The sequence below is a fragment of the Triticum aestivum genome, chromosome 5B (assembly GCF_018294505.1).
Source record: "Triticum aestivum cultivar Chinese Spring chromosome 5B, IWGSC CS RefSeq v2.1, whole genome shotgun sequence".
NCBI classification, from domain to species: domain Eukaryota; kingdom Viridiplantae; phylum Streptophyta; class Magnoliopsida; order Poales; family Poaceae; genus Triticum; species Triticum aestivum.
The window spans coordinates 292,747,575-292,760,997 of record NC_057807.1 but is presented as its reverse complement, the minus strand read 5'-3'; the positions used below and the strand labels follow the sequence as shown (position 1 = coordinate 292,760,997).

Here is a 13,423-nt window from a genome sequence, read left to right as displayed (position 1 = left end):
TTGCGCCCGCGGTCTTGGATTTGGCTTCGGGTATAAACACGACTGGGCTTTGGCATAGTGCGCCATTAGTAGGTTTGCAAAAAAGTAAAAAAAAGTATATACTAATGGCGCACTGTCTTGGTCGTGCGCCATTACTAGTTCGCGCACCGTGAGCACGGTGCGCCATTAGTGTCTTCCACACTAATGGCGCACGAGCAACCGGTGCGCTATTAGTATATAGTAGTGGCGCACTACTTACCTGGTGCGTCATTAAAATCAGTCCTATCTATAGCCCTTTTCCTAGTAGTGATCCCGATTGGCTCGGGGTCACCCAGCGGCCATGCCAAGGGAGAGGGATGTCATCCTCCATCCCGATTGGCTCGGGGTCTCCCCGGCGACCGTGCCAAACCTCTCAATGAGGTTGTCTTGCAGCTCATGGCCACACAGGTGATGGGCGTATAGGTTGCAACACCGCTACAACGTGGAAGCGTATGAGTAAACACATATAAAAGGGCCCATTTGAAGAAAAAAATGCATCATAGATGCTGAACATGCAAGCTTAGGACCTGAGATGAACAAACTTACATAGTTTTAGCATCCAAAATTGCAGTTTTGAAATTATATGGCTAAACTGACATAACGTTAATAGTGTTAGGGACCCAAAACTGCATTTTTTAAATTATAGGACTAAACTGACACACCTCAGTTTTAGGAGGTGCATTTTATTCTTATTATTTTACATTCATTATCTCGATATCGAAACGAGAGGGTACGTACACATCTAATCACGCGCTCGCGCTGCCCCCAGGGGGGCGGCTCGGGCGAACCCTAGCCGCAGCCGCAACCACCGCCGACCCACCCTTCTCCGCCGCTGCTCAAGGAAGCCGGCGAGCTCGTCCGGCGGACTCAGGCTATGCGCGACGGCGACCCTGGGCACCAGGCGTGGTGGCGGAGATAGGAAGTTGGAACGGCGGCTTCGGGGCTTTTCGGCAAGGCTACGCCTCCATGGCTGTCGGGGCAGTGTGGTGGCCAGCCATGGCGTGCAGTGGCGGCGGATCTGGGCGCCCCCTGCCCAAATTCGTCCTGCTGTGGGTGGTGGCGGCCCTTCGTGTCGCCGGCGCCTGGCTGCGCGTCCGGGGTGGTTCTCCGGTCTGGCGAGTGGAGGTGGTCGTCGGCGCGACGGATCTGGGTGTGGCTAGATCTATGGCCAGCGTTGTCGGGGTCGGCTTGTTCTGCAGCCGGTGCGCGCGGGCGATGGGTTCTAGCGCCAGATCTGGCCCCAGTCATCCGGCCCTGGTCGGTGGGCTTCTCTACTGCGGGTTCCTGATGGTGTCGGCGTGGTTACCGGGACCCTGGCCGCGGGTGAAGCTAGTGGAGGAGATCCAGATTGGGGAAAACCCCTTGGTCGGCCCCGGCCGGCCGCGCCGCCGCCGACGTTCAAGGGCGTCGCTTTTCTTCTTGGAGACGTCGGTCTATGTCTGCTCCTTCATTTCCCCTTCTCCGCCTCTCGGGTGAAAACCCTAACTCCGGTGGGCGGCGGCGGCGTCCTTGACGCCATCACCTTCCTGAAGGCGTCGCCTTAAGGGCTGAGTGGTGGTGGGCACTGTGTGGGTCCTTGACGGTTGCTGGTGATGGGCACTGCTTCGGGGAAAACCCTAGGATGGTTCCAGATCGGACGATGGCGGTATTGCGGTGTCGTTTCTCTCCTAGGAGCATCGTTTGTGGAGCAGCGCTGGAAGACACAGGCAGGAGGTGGAGCGGCTCCGTCTTTTATGGAGCTTCGGTGGAGCTGTCAAGTCATGCATGGCCGACATGTGCTACGCTGAGTCATGCCTGGTTGGCAGGTGCTACGCACGACAGATCTTCCAGAGTCTTCGCGTCTGAACGGACAAGCGCAAGGCGGTGGCGCCGTTGGGCACCGTGGTGGAAAAACGTGTGCATGTGGTATGCGCTTTAGGTCTGCTGCACCGGTTGTTAGTCCTGATACGCTATGTGGATGTATCGGCGACAACAATGGTTTTAGATATGGGGAGTGATAGCACTCCTAATTATTGAATTTGTAGGTGTGAGTGGTGGCTTCGGGTGATTTGGTATATGTTCTTGTTAAACCTTTGTGAAATAATTAATAAAGATGGTTGCATGCATCGATTGATGCAGAGGCCGGGGGTTTAACCTCCTTTTTAAAAAAATGTCAAAAATCAGGGAGCAATTCAATCACTATGTCTTGCGTGCTGTAAAATATAAACATTTCACGCAAATATTGTTTTTTTTTTGGGGGGCGGGAAGTAACATTCGGAGGCTGGTTTGATGCGTACAGATGGATCCGACGGCTAGGAAGACCCACGGACAAGGAGAAAAGGCACCCGGTCTTTCTCGGCTCTGAATGACAACGAGAATGGCGGCGCTCCTCTTACTCCGAAGGCTGGCGGCCGCCGGCGCGGTTGCAAGGCTGCAGCAACCGTACGCCGGCCTAGCCACCGCAGCAGCGAGGCAGGACGCTCTAGACGCTACCGGCGAGGAGAGCGGACGGCCGGACAAGGGGAACAAGAACCGCTGGATGGAGCTCCCGCCGTTCACGCCAGTCGATGCCGCCGCCGCCGCGAGAGCCATTTTTCGAGGGCAGGGAGGAGATGAGATAGAAGGGAGCTCCAACTCCACCGCGATCAGATGGGTCCGGCGATGCTGCCCCCACCTGCCGGCCTCGCTGGTGCAGAAGCTCTTCCGCCTCCGCAAGGTGAGCACGACATGCTCGACCAAATGTGCCACCGAATTGCTTCCTCTTATGGAATAAAAGGAGTTGGTTAACGCCTGATGCTTACACAATTGTCTAATTGCTCGCTCCTATTGTGTGGTCGCTGAGTTGAATTTCTGCACTTGCATGCAAAAAGACCTTATTTATCCAGAACCTCGGACTAATGAAGGAAACACAATCGTTGGAGTTATTGTCAACAGAATACCCTACTTACATCAAAATCCAGTTCTATAATCGGAACTGAGATGACTCGTGTTAGGCAACACTGCAGTCTTAGTTTCTCTAGCTTGTTGGCTGGAAGGATGGCTCCAGCAATTGTGTGGTGTGCTATGTCTTCTTTGCATTTTTTTTTAATTGTTGCACTTCCAAACGAAGCAAGCGGTTAAGGTTTCACTTGGTGGTTCATGAATAGATTGGGTATCTGATGAACAGATATTTTTAGTTTTTCCTACCGGATGTAAGTTTGGCCCTTGTGTGCATGCACTTGGACTCGGAAACTACCAGATGATGAATGATATTGTTATCATCTCAGCATTCTTGAAATAATACACTGCACACTGTCTATGATTCATATATTTGTTTGGAAGTATGTTTCCTCTTTTAATTTAAAATGGCATGCTTCTTTATTAAACCGAGAGATTCATATACCAACATTTAGAAAAACGTCATCATGCCATCAACATTTTTTAGAACCTCAGGTGTTAGAAATGTTACTAGAATTATTTAGATATAACTGCAGGAAGAATTATTTAAAAATATAAACAATTGCTGATGCACACATTTGCCAAAGAGCAAAGCGTTCCCGTTTTGTTACCACCAATATATACTTGAGGTGGTGGAAAACTGTGCAGGCAGAGTTTCTTTGTGAACTGAGCATTCATGCAAGAACATGAGGCGTTCTTGCTGGATACTGTTTGTAGGTCTGAGGTACTTAAGTTTTTTTCTTAATCTTGGTTAAGAACAATCTAGAACAGGTTTCTGTTTAGGAAATGCATGTTAAAACTGCAGGAGATTAGCAATCTACTATGTTTTTAATTTTAAATACCGCAAGCTGCTTTTTGAACCACTACTGTGATATAAGTTATTTTTCTCCATGAGCGTTATAAAATTAAAACTTTTATTAAGAAGATCTTAATTGTGTTTGGTGACTGACAGGTTAAGAAGAATGCTGTGACTGCTGAGACGTCTTCCACAGATGCTAGTGCTGAGCAGTTCCGGTTGAGAAGGGTAACGAATATAATGCGTGAATTAGATATACCTAGTAATCTAAATTAGAAATATTTGTGTTGTATCATTTATAGTTCATTATACTCGTACTTTTCCGGTTTGCAGACACATACACACTTATCAGTCCAATACATGAATAATGCTAAATTTGAACAGCACCTATTTTTCACGTAATACTTAACTGAGAAACTTGGTAACTTCTTACCATTGTTTGTAAGATGCAATGTGACCACTACAGTCGACATGACCAGATAATGACACATGGATAATGTAAAACACTAAAACCCAATGTATCAGTCATTCGCATTCATACTTCTGTCATTACTGGAACCAGACATACAGTGTTCATACCCTTTGTTGTATGGTCGCTCGGGTAAATATGAAAGAATTCGTTGAGCCTCGGCTTTCCCTTTTTGGCCTGCCTTCTCCATATGATGGTGTATTTCCAGTATTTCTGCATCCATCATATCACATTGTCCCATACTACATGGCCTGATTCTTCCTTGACATGTGCTCTGTGTTTTGGTTTTGTTTACTGCAGAGTACATTTGTGGTACCACTGTAGAATGTGGGATGAGATTATATAGCATTGTAAATCTTAGTTGGTACCATGCCTGATGAGATAAGAGAGCACGTATTTTAATTGGTCCTGAGTGCTCTCTGGCAGTTTGTGACTTTGTTTTCATTGTTGAAGGTTTCAGCGAAAGATCACCTAGTGCCTGGTGATACCCTTTTTTTACCTGTTAATATTCAAGAATCTTCTGTTGCTGAGAAGACCAGGAAACTTGATAACAGGAATGAGATTGATTTTTTACGTAGCCTTGAGATTTACAAGGTCTTGATTTATTTTTGTATTTAAAAGATTATGTTAATTGATTTGGGTGGTAAATAATATCCTTTGGTGTTTGGAATTCTTTCAGGACAAAGCCATCATTGTGGTAAACAAACCCCCTGGAATGCCAGTTCAAGTAGGTGACTTTATGCAGGCTTATTTTTTGCCTGATGTTTCATAAGATTTTGCAGTGCATAATAAAGCTTTTCTTGTTTCTCTACTTGGAGGGTGGTGTTGGCATAAAAAACAGTATAGATGTGCTGGCGCCTATGTTTGAAGAAAATTCTTCTGATGCACCTCGCCTGGTGAGTTCGGTACAGTTCAGTTGTTTCTCCTTGTAGCGAAACCTGTAAACATGGAAGTTTTGCCTGTTGTATCTCCTTCGTTTGGAAAAAAAGAGTACTTTCTGAGGGAGTATAGAATCAATTGTCATTGCTGTGAGTATAGAATCAATTGTCATTGAGGTGTAAGTACTTTCTGAGAAGATAATGATTAGGGCAGTGTTGTGCTGCTAAGGACTGAATTTGTATTTGTCAAGGTCTGAACTCAGTGAACAATTCTAATAAACTTTTAATTCTCCATTGGCAATTCATGTTTTTCATTTAAATTAAGACTGTAATATATACTTCCGATGAGTGATATATTTTGTATAATTATTCAAGATCTCTTTCCATTTGTAGTACCTACACTAGCAGAAAATTGCTATATTTGAATAAACAACTTGTTTGTGTTGATATACGTAGAGTTGCATGTTCGTTGATGCCCTCATTTGCTTTTCAGGTCCACAGACTTGACAGGGATTGTAGCGGCGTCCTTGTTCTGGGTAGAACTCAACTTAGCGCTTCCATTTTGCATGCTATCTTTCGTGAGAAAACTGCTGATGCTTTAGCTGATGTAAGTTCAGTGTAACTTTTACTGTGTTTTTCAGTGTTCCCATTGAATTTCGCACCATATTATATATAATGCAGCTGCATGTTATTCATGTACTTATCTTGATATTCATATATTTTATATTGAAGGGTACTCAACAAGTATTACAACGAAAATATGTTGCACTTGTTATGGGAACACCTAGACATCCCAAGGGTTTACTGTCCGCTCCACTTGCGAAGGTTTGTAAGAATATACGTTGCTGTTCCCTTGCTGTTTCTATTTTGCAAAAATCTTCTTTGTAGTTTTGAAGCATCCAACTTCACTGACAAGAGATGTAACCAGAAACAACCATGCGTTCAAGTAGATACAATAGATATTTACTAGTACTTAACAAGAAGACATGGTCTCTTTTTCCTCCTTAAGTTAAGATATAGATTTGTTTTACTTTAAAATAATATAAAATGAATTGAGTGTAGGCAGGTGATTCAAGTATAGACAGGTGTGTACCCCTGTTTTTTCTTGTTGTGGACCTCCGTTTCGGTTGGATTGTTGTATGTCGTGTGCTTTATCTATAAAGCAGGGCGTGGAGCCTTTTTGGGTAGAAGTTCACATTGGGTATTTACCAAATTGCATAGTGTAGGTGGGAGATTGTGACCTTAGTAAAGTACAGGAGTATGGGGCAGTTTCCTCTTTCCGCAAGTTGGGTGTTCCTCTGTCACATATCCTTTTATCTATCTCATGCTCAGAACTCTTTGTTATTTCCCACGTCGTTTGTTCATCCAATACCTTGATCATTATTGTGATTTGTATCCCTTTATTTATATAAAGTGTGGTTTAGCTTCGCATGGCTGTAATGACCATTAGTTTCGTGTATGATATATTGTTGGATTGTTTAATAATGGCAAAATTGTCACTACATGAGAAGTACTTCGAGATAACATGCGTCTAGCTTAGTGGTAAGACCTCCAGGTGTGGGGCTGCCAACCAGGGCCCATACCCTGGTTCTCACAGAAAAGGCCCCTCGCTTAGTTTTTCCTCCATGCGTTTCAGATCACCAATTGCGTCACCGTAGCGGGTGGAGCCGGTGTTCAGGACCTTTCCTCGACCTAAAAAGCAATGCCTTCGGGTTTCTTTCCCAGAGGGCCGAGTGTTTTTTTTTAGAAGTACTTCAAAATATAAATTTGATGGTGTAACTTTTGTACCATGAAACCTATACATTGCTGGAGAAATTGTTGGTCAAAATTGGTCGCTGAGGAGCCAGAAGGCCCGGGCAGTTCAAAATCGGGTTCCCCCCACGATCCCGAGGACGATTCCGTGGATCCCACCGCTGTCGCCGCTGATCCATCCCCGTGTCGGGATCTTGCCCTTTTGAGCCAGGTCCCAGACTCACAGCCTGTGGAGCCTGTGGCTTCTGAGCGACCAGGATCACCTGCCGCCTTGTCGGGGCAAAGCAGCGCTACGCCTACTCCTGTCGCTCCAACGGGCCCAGGAATCCTCGCTGACCAGTCAGCACTGTTCCCAGACCCCACTTCTGCGGCGCTGGCGGGAGGAGCCGCAACGACTGGCGCCCAAACCGCTTCTGCGCCCGCGACCGTGGTTTCTCCTCCCTGCATGGCTACTACCGGGCCAATTGGGCCAAACGGGGCTGGGCCGCTCCACGCTGAGCCTGAATCCCCAGCCACGTCTCCCTTGGAGGCTGTTGCCGGGCCAGTTGCCGCTGGGGCACAGGAGGCCGAGGCCCAGAGGACAGTTTCGATCCTGCAGCGACCCCGGGGATCCTCCACGCCGGCGCCCAACACTGATCAGCGATCGCCTGCACCTGAACCCCGCTCTCCGGCATCTGGACGATTCGCTTCGCCGCCGATCACGATGCGGCGATCTCGCAGCCGCGCAACCACACAGCAGGCTTGGACGCTTGGCGAGTTTCTGGCCGCGGCCACGAAGCACATCAGCGCGGCGCTGCCGACTCCCGGGAAGCGGCCACGTCGTCCCCTCAACTTTGCCCCACGGCGAGGACGCTTCGCGCCTGCGGCCACACCCGTGGCGGCGCCGCCGACGGCTGAAGCACTCTGGGGATTGTAGGCACCAACCAAAAGATCACAGCCACCGAGATGAAGGCCTACGACGACATGTTCGCGGCACCAATCCCCTTATCCGTGCTGAAGGCCATCGCTGCCCTGGTTGATCGGGAGATCCCAGCGTGCTTCGCCTCCCCCACGCGCACGGCCGTTGCCGGTGACAGCTAGATCCGCCGGCCATCCATCGTCGACCTCTTGTTCATGGATCACGGACTAAAAATCGCGGTTTGGAACGTACGCGGCCTCAACTCGCGTGCACGACGTTGTGCTATCCGCTCTCTGCTGGGCACTACCGGAGCCTCCATTGTATGTCTTCAGGAAACTAAGATGGCTTTGATCTACTCGTCCATTGTGCTTGACATTCTCGGCTCAGAGTTTGACGACTACACGTACCTGCCGGCCGATGGCACGCGGGGCGGTATCCTCCTAGCCTGGAAGAGCAGGGCTGTCACGATCTCCGACCCGTTGCTCACCCAGAATGCGCTCACGGCCAAGGTATCCGTGGTCTCTGGGACGCCGTGGTGGCTGACGACGGTCTACGGACCCCAAGACGACGCGGACAAAATTTTGTTCCTCCGCAAGCTGCGCGATATTCGGGCGGCATGCCCAGGCCCATGGATGCTATGTGGGGATTTCAACCTCATATACCGCACGGAGGACAAAAACATGGGTGGCCTGCACCGGCGCATGATGGGAAGGTTTCGCCGCGCCATCAACGACCTCGCCTTGAAGGAGATTTATCTCAACGGGCGTCGCTTCACGTGGTCGAATGAGCAATCGCCGCCCACGCTAGTGCACCTTGACCGCGTCCTTTGCACATCGGACTGGGAGGACGCGCACGGCGAATGCCATCTCCGGTGCCTTGCTTCGGTCGTGTCGGACCACTGTCCGCTGCTGCTGGATTGCTCCCCCATGCCGGTGGCGCACAAGCGTTTCCACTTTGAGGACTATTGGCTTAGGCTTGACGGCTTCCACGACACCGTTGCCGCGGCTTGGAGCTCCGCGCATGACGACGACCCATTCCGGCGGCTGGTCAAGCGTCTCCAGGCCACCGCTCGACGCCTATCGAGTTGGAGCGCCAAGTCCACGGGCAACATATGGGAAAAGCTGGCCATATCCCGCGAGCTGATCTTACGCTTCGACAAAGCACGGGAGGACCGGGCGCTCTCTCCTCCGGAGGAATGGCTCCGCAAGCAGCTCAAGCTCGCCTACCTCGGCATGGCATCCATGGAGCGCACAATCGCTAGGCAGCGCGCCCGTATCGCGTCTCTCAAGGACGGCGACGCCAACACGAGCTTCTTCCACCGGCAATGCTCCTACCGGCGACAGAAGAACCGCATATACGGCCTTGCCGTTGAAGGGCATGTGCTCACGGTTCATGAGGAAATGGCCAACGCAGCGTTTTCGCATTTTGATGGCCTGGTGGGCACCGCTGTGGACCGGGCGCACACGCTGGACCTCTCCCAGCTCATTGAGCCCGGCGACCTAGCATGCCTAGACGCGCCCTTCAGCCAGGAGGAGATTTGGGAGGCGGTCAAACGCATGCCGGCGCGCAAAGCGCCTAGACCGGATGGCTTCACCGCGGAGTTTCTGCGCGCCTGCTGGAGCATCATCCGCCATGACATATGGGACGTTTTTGAACTGCTTTACACGCTGCGCGGCCGCGGGTTCAGCAAGCTTAACCAAGCGCTGCTGACCCTGTTGCCTAAGCGCGCGGACGCCCACACGCTCGGTGACTACCGGCCGATCTGCCTGATCCACATTGTGGCCAAGATCTTCTCGAAGGTCCTGTCATTGCGCCTCGCTCCCAAGCTTGATACCCTTGTAAGCCGCAACCAAAACGCATTCATTGCCGGGCGCAGCCTCCATGATAACTTCGTCCTAGTCCGGCAATCCCTCAAGATGCTGCACCAACTTGGCGCACCCAGGATCATGCTCAAGCTTGACCTCACACGCGCCTTCGACTCCATCTCGTAGCCCTTCCTCTTTGAGGTGCTGCGCCAGTATGGATTTGGGGACCGATTCCGGGAGTGGATGGCCATTCTGCTCTCCTCGGCAAGCACGCGGGTCATGGTCAATGGAGTTCCCGGCCCGCCAATCTGGCACCGCCGCGGCCTACGACAAGGTGACTCCACCTCCCCACAACTCTTCGTGCTAGCGGTGGACACCCTTGGGAGGCTGATGCGACACGCCCTACAGACCGGCATCCTTCAGCAGCTGCATCCCCGACGAGCCATTCCGGCGATCTCTCTTTACGCCGATGATGTGATGTTGTTCTGCCATGCCACTACCGAGGAGATTGTCGCTGTCAAAGGCATCCTGGACGTGTTCGGTACGGCTTCTGGGCTCCGAGTGAACTACGCCAAGAGCTCAGCCATGGTCCTTCACGACGGCGACTACGGAGAGGGGCTGCTGGAGCCGCTCGGGTGCCCCGTCGTGGCCCTGCCGGTAACTTACCTGGGCATCCCGCTCTCCACTCGCCGCCCATCCGCAGCACAGCTGCAACCCCTCGTCGACGCGGTGGCGGGCCGGCTCCCTTCCTGGAAAGCTTGGCTGATGAACAAAGCGGGACGGCTAGCGCTCGTCAAATCGGTGCTTAATGCAATACCGATCCATCAACTGCTAGCGCTTGCGCCCCCAAAGAAAACCCTGAAGCAATTAGAGAAGATTCAGCGCAGGTTTCTTTGGGCCGGCCGCGCGAACACCCACGGTGGACATTGCCACGTCAACTGGCGCAGGGTTTGCCGCCCGCTTGAATATGGCGGCCTTGGCATCCGGGACCTCGAGCGCACGGGGCTATCGCTTCGGCTGCGCTGGCTATGGCTCACGCGCACGGACACAAATCGAGCTTGGCAGGGGCTGGACCTGCAATTTACAACGGAAGAGCGCGCGCTCTTTTATGCATCCACGACCATGGCCATTGGGGACGGCAGGACAGCCCTGTTCTGGGAGGATCGCTGGCTTGGCGGCCAATCCGTCCGTGAGCTCGCGCCCAGGCTCCTCAAGTGCATCCCCAAGCAACGCCAAAAATCGAGAACGGTGGCGGAGGCCCTGGCTGGCAATAGCTGGGCGCGTGACATCCATGGCTCGCTAGGCCTCCCAGAGATTGGACAGTACCTTCAGCTCTGGCACTTAGTGCAGCATGTCGAGCTGTCCAATGAGCCGGACAGGCTGCTCTGGAGCTGGACAGCCAACGGCGTCTACACCGCCCAGTCTTGCTACCGGGCAACTTTCCAGGGTACGACGGGCTGCCACTCCTGGAGGCTCATCTGGAGGAGCTGGGCACCGCCCAAGGTGAAGTTCTTCCACTGGCTGGCATGTCAAGATCGCTGCTGGACCGCGGAGAGACTTGCACGTCGTGGCCTGCAACACCACCCGCGGTGCCTTCTGTGCGATCAGGAACCGGAGACGGTCGGGCACCTGACGCTCACATGCCCATTCACTAAGCAGACATGGCATGAGGTCTTATCTTGGTTGCGCTTGCCGGCGCCGGCGCCCGAGCATGACGGCTCGCTCATGGATTGGTGGCTGCACGCAAAGGAATCCACACCGCCAGCGCTCCGCAAGGCGCTCAAATCTGTGGCACTTTTGGTGCCGTGGATGATCTGGAAGCATAGAAATGCGTGTGTTTTCGACCATGTGAACCCATCGCTGAATGAGCTTGTAGACAGGATTAAAGACGAGACCAGATGTTGGGCAAAGGCTGGAGCTCAAGGGCTCAGGGTCGTTTTGCCATCATCCTGGGATGTGCACTGAGCCTCTGTTGTGTGCGTGTAAACACTGCCTCCTAGGAGGATGTAAATACCCTCTCTTTCCAATGCAATGAAACGCAAAAGCCATTTGCGTTTTCTCGAGAAAAAAATTAAAAGGTTATAATCTTAAACGGCATGGGTGCCACGTAGAAATCAGCGGATGGAGTACTATTTTATGGAGGTCTCCTTTTGCAGGTTTTATTACAAGATGGCAAGTCTGAGCGTCTGACTGTTAGAGCTGGTCCAAATACTACGTCTGTTCAGGATGCTTTGACAGAATACAGAGTGATTGAATCTTGCCCCCAAGGTAGGCAAACAGCAATCTTGTCTGTTGAAAAAACAAACGTTACTTCTTCTTTCACAAAGTAAATTACTGGTAGCAGTGTTATGTTAAGATCTCAAGTTCTTCTGAACTTATGAGATAATTCAGTACCATAACGCAATCGGTATGACCGGTAGTGTAAGAAGAAAAGGAATGCCAATATGACATGGAGTGTTAAGTATTAACCATCATCATTCTATATCATTGGGGTTTGCTAATGATTGTAGGGTTCACTTGGTTGGAACTATTTCCTCTTACCGGAAGAAAGCATCAGGTAATTTCAATCTCTGAACAAAGATCTTACGAAGTATCATAATCACACTCACCACGACAAAACCTGATTTCTCCTGAAAACCCGCCCAGCTCCGAGTCCACTGTGCAGAGGTTCTCGGAACACCGATCGTAGGGGACTACAAGTACGGGCGTCAAGCGCACCAGGACTGGACACCTCTCCCTGTGCCGCAAACAGTCGACAAGGAACTGCTCAGGAAGCAGAGGCTTCCCTTTGGTCTTGTCCTGGGTGGCGGGAGCGTCGCGGAGGAGCAGCCTCAGTTGCATCTGCACTGCAAGCAGATGATGCTCCCTGATATCTCAGCTGCCGTCCAAGGGTTGCAGTCTGAAGACGCCGATCATGATTTCTCGGGTCTCGAGAAGCTCAGCTTCGTTGCTCCATTGCCGCTACACATGCGGCTGAGCTGGGAGGTTTTGAAGTCCGTTGACAAGTAATCGAAGAGTGGTGTACTTAGTGTCTGTTCTCTACGCCGACCTACTGTGATACGGACGATGTGTTGCTCAAGACTACAGCCACAGAAGCTTCACCAAAAGATCTCATTTTAGTACTATAGCACAGTGACGGCGATTCCTTTTTTCTTTTTGTTAGGGAACTAGATGACCCGGTGCGCCAAATGGCGCAGAGACCCATTTAAAACCATGTTTGCGTTGAAAATATTTGCCTTTTTTAGTAACTTTATGTTTGATCAAGGATGGAGACCATGTCAAACCCGAAGTGTTTTGAACGTGTATTTGGACAATGTGTCATTTGGCTCTATGTTACCCAAGTAAGGTGCAAGGTCCAAATTCAAGCATCAAGGGTAATGATTCTAAACCTTTTATAACAGAAGTCTTTGCATTTGTTAGAAACTTCGAGTTTTAGCAAGCACTGAGGGTAATAATTCAAATTATATACCTTAGCATGTGAAACTAATAAAAACCGAGAATCTGCATGATATGGTATATAGGCATGGTTTAAAGGTCTTTTCGGTTTTTGCTATGTTGGATGCTCTATGATGAGTAAAAGAACCTAACTATTTATCTCAGATCAAATGCTATAGATTTCACACGGAGCTCATGTGGCCCACTGACGTTTGTTGGGCTAGGCCTAACCAGTGAAAAGGGGTTGTATATATATATATATATATATATATATATATATCAAGCCATATTTGTGGATATTGGGGGTGAGTGTATCACCACATCATTCGCTGATTCAGGAGAGGCCACAACGGGGTGTCTGTCATCAACTGATACCGAGCCTAGTGAGCGACTATAAGTGAACTTCATGAAAGAAAACTTAAGTTCAAAAAAAATTGTCAAGAAAACTTTGCTTGA

The 13,423-nt window shown here is 50.4% G+C and overlaps 1 protein-coding gene across 1 annotated transcript; it reads left to right on the top strand.

Annotated features, from left to right (window-relative positions):
- Positions 1–2,314: 2,314 nt before the first annotated feature.
- Positions 2,315–12,930, top strand: LOC123111465 (RNA pseudouridine synthase 4, mitochondrial). The gene is made up of 10 exons (XM_044532268.1): positions 2,315–2,713; positions 3,887–3,958; positions 4,653–4,793; positions 4,879–4,926; positions 5,018–5,095; positions 5,571–5,684; positions 5,810–5,902; positions 11,689–11,800; positions 12,043–12,089; positions 12,179–12,930. Exons 1-10 carry the CDS (start codon positions 2,363–2,365, stop codon positions 12,539–12,541), a joined length of 1,419 nt encoding a protein of 472 aa, XP_044388203.1. The 5' UTR covers positions 2,315–2,362; the 3' UTR covers positions 12,542–12,930.
- The last annotated feature ends 493 nt before the right edge of the window (positions 12,931–13,423 follow it).

Bases quoted from the DNA above. Each gene is read 5' to 3' on its own strand.
- LOC123111465 (XM_044532268.1), top strand. From the start codon at position 2,363: ATGACAACGAGAATGGCGGCGCTCCTCTTACTCCGAAGGCTGGCGGCC. The intron at 4,794-4,878 runs GTCTTGATTTAT...GAATTCTTTCAG, and splicing joins GTAGCCTTGAGATTTACAAG to GACAAAGCCATCATTGTGGT. The intron at 5,903-11,688 runs GTTTGTAAGAAT...CTCCTTTTGCAG, and splicing joins TGTCCGCTCCACTTGCGAAG to GTTTTATTACAAGATGGCAA.